Source organism: Castor canadensis, chromosome 12 (genome assembly GCF_047511655.1).
Source record: "Castor canadensis chromosome 12, mCasCan1.hap1v2, whole genome shotgun sequence".
In the NCBI taxonomy this organism is placed as follows: domain Eukaryota; kingdom Metazoa; phylum Chordata; class Mammalia; order Rodentia; family Castoridae; genus Castor; species Castor canadensis.
The window spans coordinates 110,235,440-110,257,651 of record NC_133397.1 but is presented as its reverse complement, the minus strand read 5'-3'; the positions used below and the strand labels follow the sequence as shown (position 1 = coordinate 110,257,651).

At 42.1% G+C, this 22,212-nt stretch overlaps 1 protein-coding gene and 1 long non-coding RNA gene across 7 annotated transcripts in view; one reads left to right on the top strand and one right to left on the bottom strand.

Annotated features, from left to right (window-relative positions):
• Window positions 1–1,453: 1,453 nt before the first annotated feature.
• Window positions 1,454–15,177, bottom strand: LOC141414925 (uncharacterized). 3 transcript variants are annotated; one of them, XR_012439914.1, is made up of 3 exons: window positions 15,040–15,177; window positions 6,649–6,746; window positions 1,454–3,957 (listed from the first exon to the last, which is right to left on the bottom strand). It is a non-coding gene; the product is annotated as an uncharacterized lncRNA (long non-coding RNA). The 3 variants fall into 3 exon arrangements; XR_012439912.1 differs by lacking the exon at window positions 15,040–15,177 and adding an exon at window positions 14,754–14,878; XR_012439913.1 differs by lacking the exon at window positions 15,040–15,177 and adding an exon at window positions 14,314–14,472.
• The window catches only part of Lrig2 (leucine rich repeats and immunoglobulin like domains 2), a 74,748-nt gene continuing 67,483 nt past the window's right edge, over window positions 14,948–22,212 (top strand). For all 4 annotated transcript variants that reach the window (XM_074050724.1, XM_020180892.2, XM_074050723.1 and 1 more), the window contains exon 1: window positions 14,948–15,397. In XM_074050724.1, the coding sequence (XP_073906825.1) occupies window positions 15,162–15,397 (236 nt within the window). In that variant the 5' untranslated portion in view covers window positions 14,948–15,161. The remainder of the gene's footprint in view (window positions 15,398–22,212) is intronic.

Here is a 22,212-nt window from a genome sequence, read left to right as displayed (position 1 = left end):
ATCTTTTTTTTTTTCTTATAGTACTGGGGATTTGAACTTGCTAGGCCAGGCACTCTACATTTGAGCCACTCTGCCAGTCTAAGACATTGGATCTTATATTGGAGAAATACAAGAGCTGTAGCTATTTTCAAATATTTAAAAAGTTTCATGTGTAAAATATGGATAATGAGGGCATAAGGAGGGCAAAAAAGTCAATCAATGCTTGGTTCCACGTGAAGAAAGACTATGAGCATCACAACTATCTAAAATGGAAAGAACTGCTTAGAAAAAAAAATACTGGTGGGTATGAGTGTCCAGGTTGTGAGACGCCAGGAGGCAGGGTACAGTAACCAAAGTGCCTGCCTTCAGGAGTTTCTCGGCAGTGTCTCAAGGTGTTCAAGGAGAAGGATGGTGAGTTGCTCTGGACTTCTCTCACAGGTGGTGATGTTTGAGTTGGGCCTATGTTAAAACTTGGACTGATGAAATCTGAGTTTGCAGTCCACTCTATTCCTATTTGTAAATATTTGGATAATTATGCTTAAAATTTATCATGTTTTTTGCTTGTTTGTTTTGTTTTCTTGCAGTGCTGGGAATCGAACCAAGGCCCTTGCATATGACAGGCAAGTGTTCTACCACTAAGCTACACCCCCACTGGATGTTTAAGATTTCAGCAGGATGTGGTAGCACACACCTGTAATCTACTTGGGAGGTAGAGACAGGAAGTTCATGAGTTTGAAGTCTGCCTGAGCTACCTAGAGAGTCCCTGTCTCAAACAAACACACACAAAAGATTTCATTCACATGTTAGCCATAGACACACAGAAAAAGAAACAGCTAACACACTGCCTCCATCACTGTACCAATGTCCCCTCCTCAGTCCCTCCCAGCTGTTGCTGCTGTTTTTAACAGACCTATTGCACACAGAGACTTGGGCATGAACCTTTACAGTGATGTCAAATAGACAAAACCTGAAAAGACATGGTCAGCAGTGAATGGATAGACAAACAAGTATATCATACTGGGGGAATAAAAAGGAACACAAAAGAAATTATCAATCCAATGATGACATGGATTTATCTTAGAATAATCATATTGTGTGAAAGAAGCGAGAATAAAAGAAGATGCTGTGCTATTTCACTCATATAAAATTCTAGCATACATAAACTAATCCAGACTGACAGAAAACAGGTCAGTGGTTGTCCACAGGGTCGGTGGGTGGAGTGAAGGGTGGGTTACAGAAGACAGACTTCACCAGATTGTACACTGTTTTTTTTTTGAATTTTTGAGACAAGGTCTTGTTCTGTAGCCCAGGCTGGCCTGGAAGTGGAGATCCACCTGCTTCAGTCTCCTAAATGCTGGGATTACAGCTATGTGTCATAACACTCTGCTTCAATTTTTTAAAAATGAAAAACATTAAAATAAAATGTTTTTAGAACATTTATTTTTAAAATAAATTTTTCACATAGACACACCAATGAGTCTGCTGTGAGGTTAAAACTTTACGGATTTGGAAACATTTTTCAAATGGGTTATCTGTAGAACAGAAAAGGCAGTCATTCGGAGGGATGTTCAGAGCTGGCCGAATTACTGAGAGCTGCAGAGACTGAGCTGTAAACTCCTTCAAAGCTTCCCTTATTGTCCCCTTTCCTTGGGGCCAAAGTCTTTGAGATTCAGCAGTAATCAGAGGGTTGCTTTCTACCTCTGGGATTTAAGTGGATGTCATTAGATTAAGAAACCTGGTCGTTGTCACTAAAGCATGCAAGTGGGTACTCAGGGCCTTGGGGTCCTTGTCACTGTAGTCACCATCAAAGCTCGAGCAAGGCTCTCTGCTAGAGGACTTTGGATAGAATGTCTTTGTTTAATCCTATCCGTTATCTATGCTGTGATTGTTCCCCCTCCCCCTTCTGCTATGGGTGTTATTTTACAGATAAGGAAACTGAGGCAAAGAAGTCAAATATTTTACCTTAGGTTACAGAGCTGATAAGTGGTAGAGGGAGCTGGGATTGGTGGGGTTTTTTGTTTTTTGGGGTTTTTTTTTTTTGGCATTGTTGGGGATGCCCAAAGCCTGGTGTATGTTAGGCAGGTTCTCTACCACTGAGCTTCATCCGCAAGCCTAGATCTGAGATTTTTAAATTGGGCTCTTCCAGAATCAGTTCACTTTAGCCATCACTATGTATTATCTCTCTAGTGAACTAAAATTAAAATGATGGAGGCCCTGCTCTTAAGGTGCTCATGCTCACAGTCTGGTTGGTACAGAAACACATTGATCCTACTGTGTGATGAGCACTGTAATGAAGAATGGACAAAGAACCTTAAAAGGACCAAGGAAGGTCTCCAGTCCTGCCTGGAGAAAAAGGGAAAATGGCATTTGAGCTCCTCCTTGAAGCATTGGTCAGATTTGGTGCATGGAAAATGGGGAAAGGGTATGACAAGCAGAGGAAAATGTATGTAGAAAAGGGCACAGGTATGGCTGGAGGAGTGGTTCAAGTGGTAGAGCACCTGCCTGGCAGACTTGAGGCCCTGAATTCAAACTCCAGTACTGCCAAAAAAAAAATACATATATATAGATAGATAGATATCTATGTATATGTATATGTATATATAAAGGGGGTGGGGAGGACAAACTCATTTCCATTAAGGAACCAGGGCTGACAGCAGATAGAACTCCTGGGGCCTAGGTATCTTGGGTCATCATCAAGGAGATCTTTATTAGACAGAGTGAGAGTCTGTCCATTTGGCAGAACATCAGGGTGCCACTCAGGGACAAGAAGGATCTGGTCTGGAGATAATGACCAGCCTTAGGCTGCAGGCCTTTGACCATGCTCTGGCTTTTGACTCCCCAGGCCCCAGGGGTATGCAGACACACACACACACACACACACACACACACACACACACACACACACGCATGTGCGTGCGCGCGCACAGGCAGGCAGGCAGGCACGCATGCAAGTTCCCTGGGCTTGCAGTGAGCTAAAGGTTTTGTGGGTACACTCCTGATCTGGAAGGTCCAGAACTGCACAATTGCTGAGAAGAACCAACTGCTGACATTCCCAAGAACCTGTTAAACCATAATGAAAGCCTCGACCAGAGTAAGAGCTCAGTCCCTCCCTCCCAACCTGGAGAGGAGAGTACCTCTGCGGAGCAGCACAGCTAGCTGAAAGCAAGAAGTGGGACTTGGTGCTGGGTAGCACAGAAGCTCAAAGACAGGGACAGGCTTGCTTGGTGGGGAGAGCTCAGCATTCTCAACCCCTTCCTCCCCATACCTTAGAAGAATGAAAGTGGGGTTTATGCTGAGGATTAGAGTGAGGTGGGGTGGGGGACATGGTCCAATGACAAGTCAACCCAGTTATTTTCTCAACCAGTGACATTGTGTTTGTCTGGGTGAAAGAGGGGTGTATCACACTCATTCTGCTGACACACTGGCTCCTGTCTGCTCTCTGTCAACACTCCTATTTACCACCTGGAATTATGAGCTTCTGTGTTTGCCTCAGCCCAATGAGAATGTGCCAGAAGAGGCCAGGTTTTTTTTCATTGCTTTGTCTCTAAATTCCCCACAACCACAAAGACACAGAGGGTTGTATAAGAGACTTCACTGTAGAACTCAAAGTGTGGTTTCCTCCTCCTCTTCTTCCTCTTCCTCCTCTTCTTCCTCCTCCTGCTCCTCCTCCTTATCATTGTCCTCTTTCTTCTGGGCTGGCCTTGAACTTTGAATCTTCCTGCTTCAGCCTCTGGAATGCAGGTGTTTGAGATGTGTACCACCACACCTGGCACAAAGTGTGGTTTTCAGAGTGTGATGCATGGAGCAGCCCCTTAAGATCACCTAGGAACTTAGAAATCCAGATTTCTCTAGTCCTACTCTAGACTTACCGAGGACCTTCTCAGTGACCTGTGATGACAGGCCCTCTGGAGGATTCTGATTCTTGATGCAATTTAGGAGACATTGTTCTGTGTTTAAGGATAACTTGAAGAAGTTACACTGTAGAAGAGAAAGGAGACCAAAGTAAACGTGAATTATAAGTAGACTGTTCACAAGCTCATAAGAACATAATAGATATCTTTCATGGGAGTCTGCTCCCCCCCACTGAAGACCCATATGTCTCCACCAAGACAATCCAAAGCTGTTCTCTCTCTCTCTCTCTCTCCTTCCTTCTCTCATGTCCTCATCTTTTCATCTCCCCTCTTCCCTCTCTCCACAGAGGCCACAACATGTTTGAACTTGGTGTTTGTAATTTCTCTGCACATTTTTACCACTTATCTACTACCGAGTCCTTTTTGCTTACTTTGAACTTTGTGTGCTTTGGACACACTGTACTTATTTTGGGCAGTTTGTTTTTTTCCATTCACAATTAAGTTTTCAGATTTATCTTTGGTGCTATTACATCTACCTATTGTCTTGTTAGTAGACACTAGGTTGGTTCTAATTTTCCTTGCTTCCTTCCTCCCGCCCTCATTCCCTTCCTTCCTTTCTCCTTTGACTCTAGTTAGCTTTCCTCTTTCCTTCTTTTATGAAACAGGGTCTCACTAAAGTAGCCCACACTGGCCTAGAATTCACTGTATGTCCCAGCCTGGCCTGGAGCCCACCATCCTCCTGCCTCAGCCTTCAAAGTGCTGGGATTACAGGTGTGTGTACCACACCTGGCTGCTTCTGTTTTTCAAATATGATTTCACACTACAATTAGCACTCACATGTCTGTCACTTTCCACCAATGTGTAAGAGTTTCTCTAGGGCATATATCCAGGAATGGAATTGCTGATTCATTGGTAATGTGCATTGCAACTTTCCTAGATCTTTCCAAGTTATTCTCCAAAGTGCCTACGTTTAATAATTTTCATATTTTTGTCCATTGTGGCATGGGAGTGGTCTTTTACTGTTGTTTTAATTTGCATTTCTCTACTTGCTTGTAAAGTTGAACATGGTTTTTTTTTTTTTTTTTTTTTTTTTGGTGGTAGTGGGGTTTGACTCAGGGCCTCACGCTTGCTAGACAGACTTTCTACCACCTGAGCCACTCTGACAGCCTTTTTTTTTCCTGCCAGCCTTTTATTGTGTTGAATACGTTTAAGATAGGGTCTCAAACTATTTGCCCAGGGCTGACCTTGAACCCTGATCCTTCTGATTTTTGCCTCCTAAGTAGACAGCATTATAGGCATAAGCCATTCTTCTTCTTCTATTTTTTTTTTTTTTGGCAGTATTGGGGTTTGAACTCAGGCCTGCATGCTTGCAAGTCATGCTCTCTACACTTGAGCTACCCAAAGTTGAACAAGTTTTTGTGTTTACTTGGTCATTCAGAGTGTTAGTGAGGGGTTGGGGATATAGCTCAGTCCTTGCCTAGCATTCACAAGGCCCTGAATGTTTTGGGGGTTTTGTTTGTTTGTTTTGTTGGTACTAGTGTTTGAATTCAGGGCCTCAGGCTTGCTAGGCAGGTGCTCTACCACTTGAGCCACTCTGCCACCTGTTTGTTTTTAGAGGAAGGGTTTTGAACTCATGATACTCCTACCTCTGTGGAGAGTGGATTATGAGAAGGCTATAAGAACTGGACATAAGCAAGGTGAGATGCAGCTCAACAGCTTTTCCTAAATGTTTATCTGTAGGCCAAGATTGGCACAGCCCTGGCAATGGAAGAGGGAAATGTAGAACAGATGCGTCTCCTAAGTTGTTTACTTTCAGAGAAGCAGGAACACAGGTTTCTCCTGATACAATGTCACACCCCTCCCTGAGAACCACTGCTCCACCCTGTTTACTAGTGGGTCTAAAAGACTCACTGAAGGAGGACTTTTGCTTTGGGGCTTTTGCTTTGAGGATTTTGCTTTGGGGGCCTTTTCTTGAGGCTTTTGCTTTTGGGCTTTTGGCTTTTTGGTATGGGAGGCTTCTGGAGGAGAAAAGAATTGCTAAAGAGGAATTGCTAAAGAGGGGTTGATAGAATGTCTGCACTGAGAACTTTATACACAGGCTTTAGAAAAGCTAAGCTAAAGAGAACATGGGACAGTGCAAGTCTAAGGACTGAGAGTTATGCATATGCAATTTTTAGGCGTGGCTGTTGTTGTTTGCAAGTCTGAGCACCAAGGCATTAAGAAAGCTAAAGAGAGACAGTGCAAGTCTTTAAGAGAGACTGTGCTAAAGATCAGCTAAGAGAAAACATGGGGCAGAGTGAGTCTAAGGAAAGAGACTTTAAAGAACAGAAAACTTTAAAAGTAAGGTTTTAAGGAAAGACTTTAGAAGCAAGGTTTTAAAGAATTGTAAAGGAGTAAGGCCTTAAAGAATAAAGATAGAGAAAAGAAGCAAAGTAAGTGAAGAAATTAATACAGAAAAGAAGCAATGAGGGTTGTGTGTCTCCACCTGAGTGCCCAACACACCTGATCCCACTTTCTGTTTGCCTGTCTATCCTGTGCCCTTTCTGAATCTCCAGTTGCCCCCAGTTATCCCCAGTTAGGTTCAGTAATAACAAAGGAGCGAGAAAAAAGCTCACTCCATACCTCATCCTCCTTAGAGCTGAGATTAAAGATGTGAGCCACCACATCTGGCTTGTTTTGTGGTACTGCTATTTTTCATTTTGATATAGTCAGATTTTTATCAAACACACAAAATACTAAAGAGTGTCAGCTTTGCATCACTATGATACCTGAGCTTATCAACTTTGTATAAAGAAAGATGGTTTATTTTGCCTCATACTTTTAGTGGTTTCTCTCCATGGTTGGTTGGCTCCACTTCTCTGGACCTCTGTTGGCACATAATGGTGGGGGCAGAATTGCTCACCTCATGACTGGGAACTGAAAGAAAAAAAAGGAACGGCCTGAGGTCCTCATTAGGGGTATACCCCAATGACCTGAGGACCTCCCACCATGCTCCATCCCCTCCCAATAGTGACCAAACCTTTACTAAATGGACCATTGGGGGAGCATCCAGCCCCAAGCTATAGCATTCAGGTTTCTCCTGAGAGTTCATGTGTATTTCCTTCCTCTATTGTTCTGTTATCTTCTCTCTATTAGCTTTTAATTTTGGGGTTGTATTGAAAATATAAATGTCTTTGATTATAGCATATATTTCCATTCTATGGTGTTTTCTCATACAGATAGTTTTCATTTTACTGTAGTCATATTTTTATCAGCAGTTTCCTATCAAGTTGGTGCTCTTTGAGTCATGGTGGCTAGTAGAGATTGAGGTGTTGTAATAGAGGGACTCCAAAATATAGTGGTTTAAGTCACCCTAGAGGTGGTTTTCAGTCTACTGAAATTGTATTCTTTTCCTAATAATCTTTACTTTCATTTTCACTGCATCCTGTGTCTTCTGTAGCTGGAAACAAGAGTCAGATAGCTGCAGTGACTTTCTAGTAACATTTATTTTATATGGAATAAGCAACAAAAGGATTTGTTTTTTAGTATTCATATCAGCTCTCAAATCAAAATTGATAGGATAGACAGATGGACAGACAGATGAAGGGATCTGGGACACAGGAAATTTTTTAATGGTTTTAAGAATGTTAAAGGAAATTCATCAATCATTTTTTAGGATTTGAACTCAGGCCCTGGTGCATAGGCACTCTACCACTTGAGCTGTGCCTCAAGCCCTTTTTGTTTTAGGCATTTTAAAAATTATGCCTGGGGTGGCCTGGACCTCCATAAAAAAAAAATATATATATATATATATAGTGGTTTAGAGAACAGAGACATTTATCTATTTATTTTGGGGTGGTACTGGGATTTGAACTTAGGACCTCATGGTTGCTAAGCAGCACTCTACCATTTGAGCCACTCCACCAGCCCCTGAACATAGATACTAAACTGTTGCCAGTAGCTCACACCTGTAATCCTAGCTACTTAGGAGGCAAAGGTCAGGAGGATAGAGGATAGAGACACTTTCTTGAAAATACCCAACATAAAACAGGATCAGTGGAGTGGATCAAGTGGTAGACTGCCTGTCTAGCAAGTGTGAGGCTCTATTTCAAACCCCAGTACCACCAAAAAAAAAAAAAAAAAAGAGAGAGAGAGAGAGAAAGAGAGAGAACAGAGATGCTTAGTTTTCTCACAAAACAGGGATGTGCCACAGAAATGTGCCCAACTGAACATGCTTGTTACAGAAGAATGGAAACTTGGATTGGAATTATATTGACTGTGTGTTTTCAACTTATCATAACTAAATTCTCATTTTAATCTATTGTCAAATATAGAAAAAGTGGAAAATAGAAATTTACATTTTTTTACTGTAAATTATAACCCTTGATTTTCTCTAATGTTGAGCTTGATCATGTTTTCATATACTTTTTTCTTGTACTGGATTTGAACTCAGGGCTGAGCTTACAAGGCAGGTGCTCTACCACTCAAGCTGCAACCCTAGCCTTGGTTATTTTTTTCCTAAGTGCATGTTATTTAATTTTATCTCACTGACGTATAAGGATTCTTTGCAAGTTGTGATACTTTCTTGATTACATACATTGCAAATCTCAATCTTACTCTCTCTCTCTTTCTATCTCTCTTTAGTGCTTGGGATTTAAACCATGGCCTCACATGCTTTGCCACTGAGCTACATCCCCAACCCACAAATATCTCCTTACGGTGTCTTCTGTGAATCTTTTTTTTTTTTTTGTTTGTTTTTTTTGTTTTGAGACAAAGTCTCACAATTTAGTCCAGGCTGGCCTCAAACTCACAGTCCTCTTGCCTCTGCCTCTCAGGTACTGGGATTACAGTCATGGGCCACCATGCCTAGTGGAAGTTTATTTTATTGTAGTCAAATTTATTATTCTTTTGTGGTTAATAACTTTTTTGCATCTTAAGACATCCTCTTTTTTACTCCAAAGTGAAAAAAATACACTCCAATATTCTCTTCCAAAAGTTTCATGATTCAAAAGCTCATGGTTTTATAAATCACTTTTTGGTGTTGATTGATCTTTGTATATGGTGTGAGGACAGATTCAGTTTCTTTTCCTTTTTTCTTACATGACTATCCAATGAGATCAGCTCATTTAGTGAGACTAATCTTTCATCACCACTGTGAAGTTCTACCTGTGTCATAAATCAGCAGTCTAATCAAGTCTCTGATGTGTACCTAAGGTCTAGCTAACTTTCCCTGAGCCAATACTACACTTTTAAATTACAGTAGCTTTTGAAATATGTCTTGATAGCTGGTTCAGCGGGTTCTGCACTTTTAACCCCCAGAGCTGTTATTTTCACCAAGTAATGCCACATACATTTGGGATTTTTTTTGGGGGATTGAAGTCAATGGATAAGTCAATGTGAGAGAATTTCACATCTTTATAACAGTGATTCTTTCAGTCTAAAAGCACAGTGTATCTCTATTTACATCTTTTATATTTTGATAATTTACAATGTTCTCCATATATTATTTTTCTCTTACATATCTTGTTTTGATCTAGGTATATTTTTGTTTTTAGACAGGTTCTTACTATGTAACCCAAGGTGAACTAGAACTCTCAATTCTCCTGCCTCAGTATCTGCAGTGCTGGGATTATAGGTGTGTACATGAGTCTTTTTTAACTATTTATTTAGGAAAAGCAAACATTTATTAGGATGCCATTGAAAGGAATTGGAATGAAGGGTGGCCATCTCAGAAGCATAGCGCTTTCTCATTCTGAATTTTCTGTCCATTATTTATCTGTTATTCTAGGCATCTTTTATCTTATGTATCTTTTCGTTTTTATCGCTATTGAATATACCATCATAAAAACTATATTTTATAATTGCTGATTTATTAAACTAAAAATGATTTAGTATGTTTACATTGTTGTCATTTCCTTTTGAACTTTTAAAAATTAATTCCAATAGATTACCTGAAGATAGCGTTGGATTTTTTCTGTAGATAACCATTTCCCATGGTTAATTTTGTGTGTGTGTGTGTGTGGAACTGGGATTTGAACTCAGGGCTTTTTGCTTGCTACGCAGGAGCTCTACCCCTTGACCCACACCTCCAGCCCTTTTCTGCTCTTATTATTTTGGAAGTGGGTTCTTGCTCTTTGTCGGCTGGCCTGGACAGTAAGTCTCCTATTTTCTGCTTCCCACAGTACTTGGGATGGCAGACACACACCACCCCGCCCAGCTTTTTCCATTGATATGAGGTCTCATGAACTTTATTGCCTGGGCTGGCCTGAAATCACAGTCCTCTGGATCTCTGCCTCCCAGGCAACTGGGGATGACAAGCATGCACCACCACTCCTGGCTTCATATATGGTTTTTTTGTTGTTTTTTGTCAGCACTAGGGTTTGAACTCAGGGCCTCAAGCTTGCAAGGCAGGCACTCTACCTCTTGAGCCCCTCCACCAGCCCAGTGGAGTATTTTTATATACTGAAATCATGACATTATTTTTTCCTTTTACTCTGATAATGATAATTGCTGGAAGTCTTATTTACTTATTACAGAGGTTGTTCTTAGTGTTTGGTATGTGGATGGTTGTCATGGGAACAAGCTTGGAAAAGGAGGTCAGCGGGTGGCTATTGAAATGGTTCAGGTGAGAGAGAATGGAAAGAAGTAGTCAGGACTCAGATATATTTTGGACTTGCTGATGGAGAGGATGTGTGGTAGCCAGAGGGAGCAGATGGACAATAAAGGGAAAGGAAAGACTCAAATATGCATTTTAGATTTCTGGCTTTATTATTTTAAAAAAATGTGGTCAAGGAATGGCTCACCTGCCCAGTAAGTTTGAGGCCCTGGGTTCAAATCCTAGTACTGCCAAAAAGAAAATTGTAGTTTCTCCACATCCTCACAGCACTTGTTATTTTCTGGGTTTTGATAGTAGGCATTTTAATTGTTGGTATGTAATTGTTTTGATTTGTGTTTCCATCTTCTCATAGGCTGCTTGGCCATTTGGGTATCTGTGGAAAATGTCTACATCCTTGCCCATTTTTAAAAATTGGGTTTGTTTTGTTGTTTTGGGGTAGTATAAGCACTTTATGTATTCTGAATATTAATCCTTTATCTGACACTTAATTTGCAGGTATTTCCTTCCATTTCATGGGCTGCTGTTTTACTCTGTGTTCTGGGTTTATTTTTTTTTCTTTAGTGCTGGCGCTTGAACCCAGGACCTTGTGTATGGTAGGCAAGCACTGTACCACTGAGCTGCACTCCAAGCTTAATAGTGTTCTTGTGTATTAACACAAGAGTTATTACACAAAGTAGTAATACAAAAAATAACACAAAGTTATTTTTTGAGGTACTTGGAATGAAACCCAGGGCCTCCCACATGTCAGACAAGCCACAACCCCAGGCCCCAAAGTTGTAGATTTGGATGAAGTCCAACTCATCTATTTGTTACTGGCTTTGGATTTTACCTCAATGATAATAAACAGTAGTGACTATTATAGTGATTATTCCTTCTTTGCTTTAGTGGGAGAAGGAGATGAAGGAAAAGATGGAAGGAAAAAAAGGCATTATTATTATTATTACTATTATTATTGTTTTGGTTAGGACCTGGGTTTGAACTCAGGGTTTTGCACTTGCAAAGCAAGCACTGTATTGCTTGAGCCACACCCCCAGTCCACTTTCCTCTGGTTATTTTGGAGATGGGGTCTTGTGAACTATTTGCCTGACCTGGCCTTGAACCTGGATCCTCCAGATCTCAGCTTCCCAAGTAGCGAGGATTATAGGCGTGAGCCACCAGTGCCCCACTACAAAAGGCATTTTAAACTGATTTATGCATACTCAGTAAAGGACCAGTGAGGATACCAAGAAAAAAATCATTTCAACACAAAGGGATGACATGGAAGTCATGTGCATGTGTGTGTGCATGTGTGTGGTGTGCACGCGTGCCATGACTGTTGTCATAGAATTGAGGTGGAAAGGAAATGCCTAGAATTGTCAGAGGTCTTTACAGAAGAAGAAGCTAGAAGGAGTAGGAAATGTCCAGGCAGAGCAGGGGAGGAAGGGAAGCTGACAGGGGAAGCAGCGTGTGGAAGTAAATGTTGATATTCACAGCCCCATGGAAAAATGGAGAAAGTGGTGAGGAGACCTGGGAAGGGTGGGAGGTAGTTAGAGCAAGACCCAACTGTGCAGCTGTGTGAGAGCCTGTGTCATGTTATAAGCAATAGGGAGTCTTTAACTTACTTTATTAAGTAAATAGTCCATGTTCATTATAAAAGCACAAGTAATGAAATAAAAACCACTGGCAACATCAAATACTCTTATGTAGAGAGAAGTTAGTAACTGGATGATGCTTTGGAAAGTTCGTCCAGTGAGAGAGGGGAGAGACTAGAGGAGGAGATGGATTCAAGGTTATCACGACGGCACCCATGAGAGATAAGGGCTGAACAAAGTAGCAGTGGAACTGGGCATGGTGATGTACGCCTATAATCCTAGCTCTTGGGCGTGGAGGCAGGAGGATGATGAGTTCAAGGCCAACCTGGACTATATAATGTGACCCTCTCTCAAAACACAAAACAAAACAAAAAGTAGCAATGGAGGTGAAGGGCTAGGGAAAGAGCTAATCACTTCTGAGGGGGAGTCAACAAAGTGTAGTGACTAATTGGATGTAACAGAGCAAAAAGTGGGTGATCCTGAGATTTCTAGCACAAGAGAATGGCTAGGCTGTTATGACTTTACAAACACCAAAGTCCTAAGATGAGATTCAGAGCAGCTAAACTCTATGGGGGCCAGTGCCAGTGGTCACATCTGTAATCCCAGCTACTCAGGAGGCATAGATCAGGAGGATTGCAGTTCAAAGCCAGCCTAAGCAACTAGTGTGAGACACTATGGTGGAGTGGCTCAAGTGGTAGAGCACCTGGCTAACAAGCATGAGGCCCTGAGTTCAAATCCCAGTACTGCCAAAATAAATAAGTAAATTGTAAGGGGATGGGGTTTATATTGAAGTCTGGGCTTTGCACTGGCTAGGCATTCACTCTATCGTTTAAGCCATATTCCTAGCCCCAAAATGAGTACTTTTAGGGTTTGTTTTTTGATTTTGGAGTCTAGAGCTTGGGTATTCTTTGCTTATGGATTCTACTGAACTCTACAGTCTCTGCTCAGATACTCAGGTACTGTGGCAACCAAGAATTAGACAAGTCTAGGACAATGAATATAAAATCCACTAATTCCACTGTTAATGAGAAATAACTCACTAAATTCCATTTAAAAACATGTATTTGCTAAATCTAGTTAGATATATGGGGATTACTCTGATTCTTTATTGCTATGTTTATTATTTTTCATAATGAAAACATTTAACAGGAAATATTTAGCTAATCTTATCTTGTAGAGTGTAAGATAATCTCCCTCCCTTCCCCCTCCCTCCCTCCTTCCCTCCCTCCCTCCTTTCTTGTGGTGCTGGGGATCAAACCCACAGTCTCATGCATGCTAGGCAAGTGTTCTGCTCTGAGCTACATCCCCAGCCCTAGAGCACATAAATTTCTAATGAGCCCATTTGGCGCAGTTTCATAGGGAATCTCTGGGTCTGTAATTGGGTGGGGGGTGCTCCTGTCTATTCCCAGTTTTTAAGGGACGTTATTTGGTCCACTAAACAGCCAGGGGAGGGAGGGTGATAGCAAGTTGCAAAATAAGATTTCAGGATGGGGGATGTAACTCAGTGGTACAGCTCTTGCTTAGCATGTGGGAGGCACCAGATCTTATTGATCTCCAGCACTACAATACAAATAAGTAAAATTTTTATTTGAACTGGAGCACTGGATATGTCTTCATTCTATTAAAACATGGAAAAATATTATTTTTCTTTTTTTTTATTTTTGAAGCAGGGCGTCTCTGTGTAGCCCAGGCTCATCCTCCTGTCTCTGCCTCCCTAGTGCTGAGATTACAAGTGCATCTTGCCACCATGCCTTGCAGAAAAGGATTTTTTAAAAGCATAATTATGACCCCACATCTTCCATTGGAAAGACTGAAGACTGATTTCAGTCTTTCTAGTACAACCCTAAGGTCTCTGCATTATCTTTCTTTTTGACCTGCTCACGTTTTTTAGTTACAAGTCAGAAAACCCAAATTATTGCCAATCCTGCCTGTGCCTTGGTGGTTTAATCACTCTGAGTTTGTTTCCTCATCAGCATAACTGCCTTGCCAATTTCACAATTATTGAGGGACTAAACAAGGTAATGGGGCTAGCAAGCATGAAGTCCTGAGTTCAAACTTCAGTACTGCCAAAAAACAAGGGAACGGATAATTTGATTTTTTCACCCTTTTGACAGGATCTTGCTAAGTTGCCCAGGCTGGCTTCCAACTCTTTTGTCAACTCCCCCTGATGCAATTACAAGGTTACAGCACCATGCCCAGTTTGCAAACGCTCTTTGAAAAGTACAAATGCACAACATATAAGTGAACCATTACAATCATTCGCAAAGCCTTATTTATAACTTTAGATATGACACATGGTTGAGTGAGCTTAAAGTACCTTAAGGTGAGCGTCTTCACTTTCTGAAAAGAAGGAAAGAATAATTTCCTTAGAGACATTCAGGGTCTCAGAATCCAGCATTTGCTGAACTCCAAGCTACCATAGATGCACAGATGAATAAACAGCATCTCTGCCATCAGGAATTACAGTTCCTCCACAGTGGCAATACGCTTTGCTAGAGAGAGCGACTTGCTGTCCACTTGCAGAACAGCACGCGCTGCAGACGGGCAGCAGAGGGCAGAGGAGGCCTGGCTTGGCTCTGGAGGTCGACCATGGCCAAGGCTAAGGGTGGAAGCACCTGCGCCCCTTTGCGACTGCGGCTTGGAAGGCAGTCCTTCTGCCATTCCCCACTCTTGGAGCCCAGAGAAGATAAATATCCCTTCCCACTACTCCTGCAGACATCAATCATGGTGAGGATTTTGGACTCAGAGCTTCCCCACCTTTCCCTCTGAAGGAGCCACTGCGCCCCCCAGCGGAAGCACGGCGGCAAAACTGCAGCGGGGCCCCCAAGACGCAGGACACCTTAGCATCCTCCTCCTAAAGGCACAGGACGGCCTCTGGCCCTGACTCCGCCCCCCGACGCAACCTCGTTCCTCGCCACCGATTGGTTGGCTTGTGAGCGTGAGGACGTTGCGTCGCGGGGCGGGGCTGACGCACGGTGCCTCTAAGTCCTCAGCGTAGATCCTTAGCCGCCGCCCCCACTGTGGCGCCGCATCCGTCTCGCACCTTATTTTAGAGGGTACCGGTGACAGCCGGGGCTTCGGGTGGTCGCGCAGCCTCGAGACGTCTCTGCCGATCCGCCTTTCCGAGCTGCTGGCTCTTCTGGGTCCGGTCCCTCTGAGGGGAAAATGGCGCCTGTGCCCCTAGGCGCGCGGGAGGAGCAGCTTCTGGGGTGTGGGTCGGGACCCCTTTCCCGGCTCCTCTTCCTCGCCCACGCGGTCCTCCTGCTGCCCGCAGTCCGGGCGGGCCTCTGCCCCGCGCCCTGCTCGTGCCGCATCCCTGTGCTGGACTGCAGTCGCAGAAAGCTGCCCGCGCCCAGCTGGAGGGCGCTGTCGGGACCGCTGCCCCCCGACGCCACCAGCCTGTGAGTAGAGTGGCCCAACGGGGGACCCACGAAGGGGCCTGGTCCGAGGGCGTGGAGGGAACTGGTTTGGGGCGGTGGGAACCTGAGAGAGCGTCTGGGGACTTGTATGAAGACCAGGCCATCTGATTTGCCAGGCTGGGGAGGAGTTGGGCCAGGGGTATTTGATTATGGACTCAGGGTCCTGGGCACTGGATATACATTCTAGATGGTTGGGGGGCGGGCCTCAGATCCTCAAGCACGTGATCTTATAAACACGATGTCCACAGACTCATGAACTGGCTTTTGTCACCCCTTCCTGTATTGTCTCATTTGGTGTTGCAGTTTTGATCCCTGATCGCGTTTCAGGAGATCCATTACTAACCCAGAATCTCTTTGTAAATTGGAATTCTTGAGCCCATTCAGGCATCACCATGAAGAAGGGAAGGGGTATTTTTTATAAAATCACGTGATGCTTGAATTGTTTTGAGTGCATTTCCTTGTGGCAAAGAACCCAGAATATTAAACTAAACCTCTTTGTCTAATACTGAAAAAGAAGAATAGCAATTGAATGAGTTCTGCTGGAGTCCCCGCTGCTGGGTTTTCATCTTGATGGGCCTGTATTAGGTAGTGGCACCTAGAGAGTGAATTGGTGTCAGTCAGCCTAGTGCCATTAGAAACAACAGTAAGCATGACTCGCAATTACAGGATCTTGGCTACCAATATACAGTTATTCCTCTGTCACCTGCTGAACAACATGTTTGTTAATTGACTTCTAATAGAGTCGTCTCCAAAAAACAATCGTCACTAAAAGAAAGAATACAATTAGAATACAGAGACTATTTGGGTTTTCATTGCACATAGAATACGCACGGAAGGTCTGTTTGGTAGAAGTTAAGTATTTATTTACATATAGGTTAGCATAGATAGGAAAGAAAGCTACTTCATATAGTCATGGAGAAAATTAACCAAATGAGTTTGGCGGTGTGGTTCAAGTGGTAGAGGCCTGTTTAGCAAGTGCAAAGTCCCAGTTCAACCCGAGTTTGCCAAAATAAAAATGAAAGAAAAAAATCGGCCAAATGTTGAAGCAAACATAGAATTACAATGTAACGTGCTTCTGTTATATATTATACCTTCTGTTGTTTCAGTGACACCTGTAGCTAGTTCTGGTTGTTTTGACTCATTTTAAAATTCTTGCCAGTGCACAGTGTAGTCTGAAGTAAACCTAGCGTATCATCTTTGTTATACAGCAAATGCCTTTTTCTAAGAAATTTTTGGAACAGATTATGACAGTAAATCTGGCACCGGTTTAAACACAATATGATTTCATGTATCTGTGGTAGAAATAAATGTGGCCTAGTGGGCTGGAATATAGTGCCTACCTCCCATTGTGAAGCCCTGAGTTCAACCCCAGTACCACCAAAAAAAAAAAGAAAGGAAAAGAAATGTGGCCTGCTTTTTAAGATCCCCCCATTGGGGCTGGGGATATAGCTTTGTGGTAGAGTGCTTGCCAAAATGTGAGAGTTCTTGGTTGGATGTCCAGTACTAAGAAATAAAAACAATCCTCTGTTGTTATACAACGATAATTAGAAATAATTTTAGGTAAGATGTATTTATATCTAAATTTGATTTTTGATTAATCAAGGCATATTCTCTAAAGCCAAGCAACATTTAGAAATTTGTTTTGATTTTGAAACAGGATCTTGCTATGTAACTAGGCTGGCCTCCAACTCACCATCCTCCTGTCTCAGCCTCCAGAGAGCTGGGATTACAGATGTGCACCACCACCTAGATGTCCTATTATGAAATTAACATTTTCTGTTGCAGTGAAATGTTTTGGAGTGCAGTTCTGTTGTAGAAATGTAATTGGAGAGCTAGAGGCATAGCTCCAGTGGTTGACTGCTTACCCCAGGTTTAATTCCCAGAACCACAAAAAAAGAAAGCAAGCAGAAAAACTCTTAGAATAGTAAAAGCTCAGATTGTGCTATTTTAATCTGACAAATGAAACATTCTTCAGCAATTTCTGTTAGCTATAAAATCATCAAGTACACTTGCGTTCACTTATATAATCCTGGATTTTTTGGGGGGTGGCATTGGGGCTTGAACTGAGGGCCCCACCCTTATGAGGCAGGTGCTCTATCACTTGAGACACTCTGCCAACCCTGTTTTTGGATTTTTAAGACTCATGCAGTGCTCTTAATAATCTAACTCAAGTCTTTAAACTTTTGGTGCTCATCAAAATGATTATGAACAAAATTTGTTAATTTTCCCTCCTTCCCCCCGCCCCCAGTGCTGGGGATCAGCACATGGTTTTTTGCATACTAGGCAGCTACTCTGCTAGGTAGCTATACCCTGGCCTAATTCTGCTTTTCTGAAACCTATTCATATACTTTTTGCTACTCTTAATGAGAGACTCTCTTAAGATATTTTTTGGTTTTTTTTCAAAACTTAACTGGATACTCTAGGTGCAAGCTCTGTAGCATTTTGCTTTAATTCCAAGTGCATACATGCAAACCACTGTGAGACCAAGAATATTGGTTAACTTTTTTTATGACTAGTTTTCACTATTCTTCATTTACTTTTTTCATCCTTCATTCATGTAGTACATTTGTTACAGTTGATAAGTAAATATTGATACATGATAATCACAGTTCATAGTTTAGAGTTTACTTTTTTTTTTCTTTGTGGTATTGGGATTTGAACTCAGGGCCTTGTGCTTGTTAGGCAGGTACTCTACCACTTGAGCCACATTCCAGCTTTTAGAGTTTACTCTTTCTGTTGTACGTTTTATGGGTTTTTAAGTTTGTATTGATACATACCCATTTTATGGTATCATACAGAATGGTTTTACTGTCCTACAAATCTTTATCTCACCTATCACCTCTCATTCCTCCCCTCCCCCCAAATCCATGGCAACCACTGATCTTTGAACAGTTTCCTTAGTTTTGCCTTTTCCACCATGCCATATAGTTGGTGTTATGGTTTGAATATGAATTGTCCCTCACAGGCTCATGCACTGAACTCTTGGTCCCCAGCTGGCAGCCCCATTTTGGAAGTTCTAGAAACTTGGGGAGGTACAGTCTAGTTGGAAGAAGGTTACTGAAGCAGAAGGGTGATATGGTAGGAGGTGATTTGAACATCTTATACATTCCAGTAAATTTGCTAAGTGTGGTGGTGCATGCCAGCCATCCCAGCTACTTGGGAGGTGGAGTAGGAGGATCATGGTCTGAGGCTAGTCTGTTTGAAGTTGAAAAAAAGCAAAAGGACTAGAAGCATTGCTTAAGTGGTAGAGCGCTTGCTTAGCAAGTGCAAGGCCCTGAGTTCAATCCCCAGGGCCTTAATAAATAAATACAGGAAGTTTAAAATTCAGAAATTCAGGCTTTTGGGGGGTTTTGGGGTTGAACACAGGACTTTATACTTGCAAAGCAGGGACTCTCCCACTTGAGCCATGCCTCCAATCTGTTTTGCTCTGGTTATTTTGGAAATGGGGGTTCTTGAGCTATTCTCGCAGACTGGCCTTGAACCTTCATGCTCCCAATCTCATCCGATCAAGCAAATAGAATTATAGGCATGAGCCACCAATGCCTGGCTAACATCCAGCTCTTGTTTAATTCTCTGAAAATGAACTGTTTTTGTTTTTTGAGACAGTCTTCCTATGTTGTGCAGGCTGGTGGTCTCCAACTCCTAGGGTCAGGTGATCCTTCCACTTGTTCTGGGACTACAGGCCTATGCTATTGCTCTTGGCTTCTTGCAAATTTGTATTGCATGTAGAGAATAGAGATGTTGAAGAAAACTAAGAAGGAAATATTTTTTATGTAACTTTACTTTGCAGTCGGACAGTCCAGCTGAAATATAAAAACTCTCCACTGGCAGAGTGGCTCAAGCAGTAAGAGTGACTGCCTAGCAGGTGTGAGGCCCTGAGTTCAAATTCTGGTACCACCAAATAACAAGTGAATGAATGAATATATACATAGCATCCACTTGAATTGCTTTAAACCACAAGATGATGAAATGAAAATTAGTCCTCTTAAGAAAGGGTAGGACTGGAGAAGTGACTCAGTTGGTGGAGCAGCTCCCTTGCAAGCATGAAGCCCTAAGTAGAGATGTTAGGTTTTCCCTTCTACTAAAATCTTACACATTTATCTCAGTCATTGTTGTCTTTTTTACTACCTTTTTCTGTTATGACTTCATACTGTTTTTCATAATGCATCATAGAGAAGTGAGATTGACACTGGGGCTGGCCATTCAGTGAGGCTTGTGGGCCTCCATAGGCAGGAAACAAGGGGTGAATCTTCTTGCTATGGAAGTGTTCTGTTCAGGTGTAGAGTCAAGAGTGAAGAACTGTGCTCGTTCTGGAAAAGATGTAAACTTTTGGCATGTGAGTCGCTGTTTGATCACACTTGCCCTAGCATTGACCAGCATCTTTGAATTGTTTTTCTAATTTGATATGTTAAACTTCTCTTCTTTTTCCTTTCTAGTGCTAGGGATTGAACCCAGGCCTCACATATGCTAATCACACATTACCACTGAGTCGCTCCCCCCCCACCAACTTTTCATATCTTTTAGTTTTCTGTGGGCAATCTGTTTAATTCTCTTAACATTGACTGCACTAATTCTGTTTCCCTGAAATGGCACCTAATTTTAGATGTGAGACCCATTTGGAAAGAAGAAAATGTGCTAAGTATGCCCATAATAACTTTGATGTTCAGCCTTTGCCCATTTTGATATGATCTTGCTGAGCATTGGAACAATTGCTGAAGAATTAGGAAAGACAGGGCTCCTATTGAAAAGAGTAACCTAGGGACATTAACCTTGCCTTTGGCTCCATTCCCCAGCTTCCTATCTCTGCCCTCCTTCCCAATGAAAGGCATGGCAATGACATGGTATTTCTTTAAAATTATTAGTAGTACTTTGGTGCTAGGGATCTAACCCAGGCCTTTGCAGATGCTAGGCCATTGAGCTACATCCCTAGTCTCTTTCCAGTGAAATATGTAGCCAAGAGTCTATCCAAGAATCTATAATTATGGTTTGCTGTGTTTATCTTGGACTTCATTTTTAAAATCTTACTTTTGAAAACATTAAAAAAATTATAAAGCTAGGCATCACATACATGCTCATTATAAAAAAGAAAACCAAGCCTGACATGGTAGGCACACCTATAATGCCAGCACTCAGGAGACTGAGACGAGAGTATGTCAAGTTTGAGGCCTGCCTGAGCTACATAGCAAAGCCCTGTCTCAAAAAAAAGAAAGAATTTTTGGGGGTGGCAGGGTGTGGAACTGGGGTTTGAACTCAGGTGTTCTACCGCTTGAGCCATTCCTCCAGTCCATTTTACATGGCCATTTTGGAGATGGGGGAAGAAGGTCTCTTGAGCTATTTGCCCTGGCTGGCCTCGAACTGTGATCCTCCCAATCTCAGCCTCCCAAGTAGCTAGGATTACAGATGTGAGCCACTGGTGCCCCACAAAAAAAAGAATTTTAACAGAATTTCGCCTTGTGAGACTGGTATATTACGTAGGTTTCTGAACTTGTGCAGTGATTCTCAGCCCGTTAAAGAGCTGAGAGATTTTACAAAATTCAGTGCTTGGGCCTCACCCCCCAGTGAATCTGATTTGATTATTGTGGGATGAGGCCCCAACATCAGTACAAGTTGAGTATATCCCTTGTTCAATATGCTTGGGGTCAGAAGTGTTTCAGATTTTGGGATATTTGCATATAGACAATGAGATAACTTGGGAATGAAACTGAAAAGTAAACAAGAAATTCATTTACATTTCACATATACCTTGCAGCCTGAAGGTAACTTTACACAGTGTTTTCAGTGTGCTCCCTTCCCCCTTGGAGACGTGGTCCTGCTGGGGTTACAGGGATGCACTACTGTGCCTGGCTTTTTCTGTGTTGTTTTTGGTTCTAGTCTAAGGATTTGTATTCTGATTGTGACGTAAAGATGTGAGGTTTTCCACTGTGGCATTATGTCAGTGCTCAGAAGTTTTGGAATTTGGAGCACTTTGGATTTCCAGGTTAGGGAGGCTCAACCTCTATTTCAGAATCCTCCCTGGTGATGCTAATGTGCATCTGTGGTGAAGAACCACTGAGCCAGAGCAGTTGTGTGGTGCCGGGGATGGAACCAGGACTTTGTGCATGCAGGCAAGTGCTCTACCAGGAGCTACAGCCCCACCCCAGTGTTGTTGCCTCTTGAATGTTAGTTTAGGAGGTCTGTGCTTTGCTGAATTCTTTAAAATTCCCTTATGGTTTAATAGAGATTAGTGTCCTGATTATGTTTCATTTTATTAAAAATAGGTTGCATTTTGCAGTATACAGGATGTGTAATCAGAGCATTAGTAATCAAGTGCTTTATATCAAGATAATCACGTGGTTTCCAGATGCATGAAAAATACATTTCCCTCATCTTCAACCCATGACATTTTATATGCTTTATTCCTTGAAAGGTCCTGCTGCCCTAATGAAAACCTGGCACTTATCATGGAGAAAAGATCACATCATACTAGCTTAGCAGTGTTTTAGGAAGTACTTTGAAAGTGTTGTTTTGCCATATTTTCTTCTCTATGCCAAAGTAAATAACTCAACTCATGTCTGTGATATTCCAGTCACAAAAAATATTAGGGCTTTCAGTTGATGCAAATCAAAAATAAAAGCAATTTAAGTAACTCGCTCCATCCAAGTTAGCAATTTCAGATTTGCAACAAAAGCCAGAAGAATGGAATAGTTAATGTAACCTTTTCCTTTCTCAAGGTGTTTGTCTTTTGCTTCTATTGCCCTTCCCCCACCTTTCCTAAAAAGTGAGACTAGAATTATGTTATGAGTAAAGAACAACTGCCA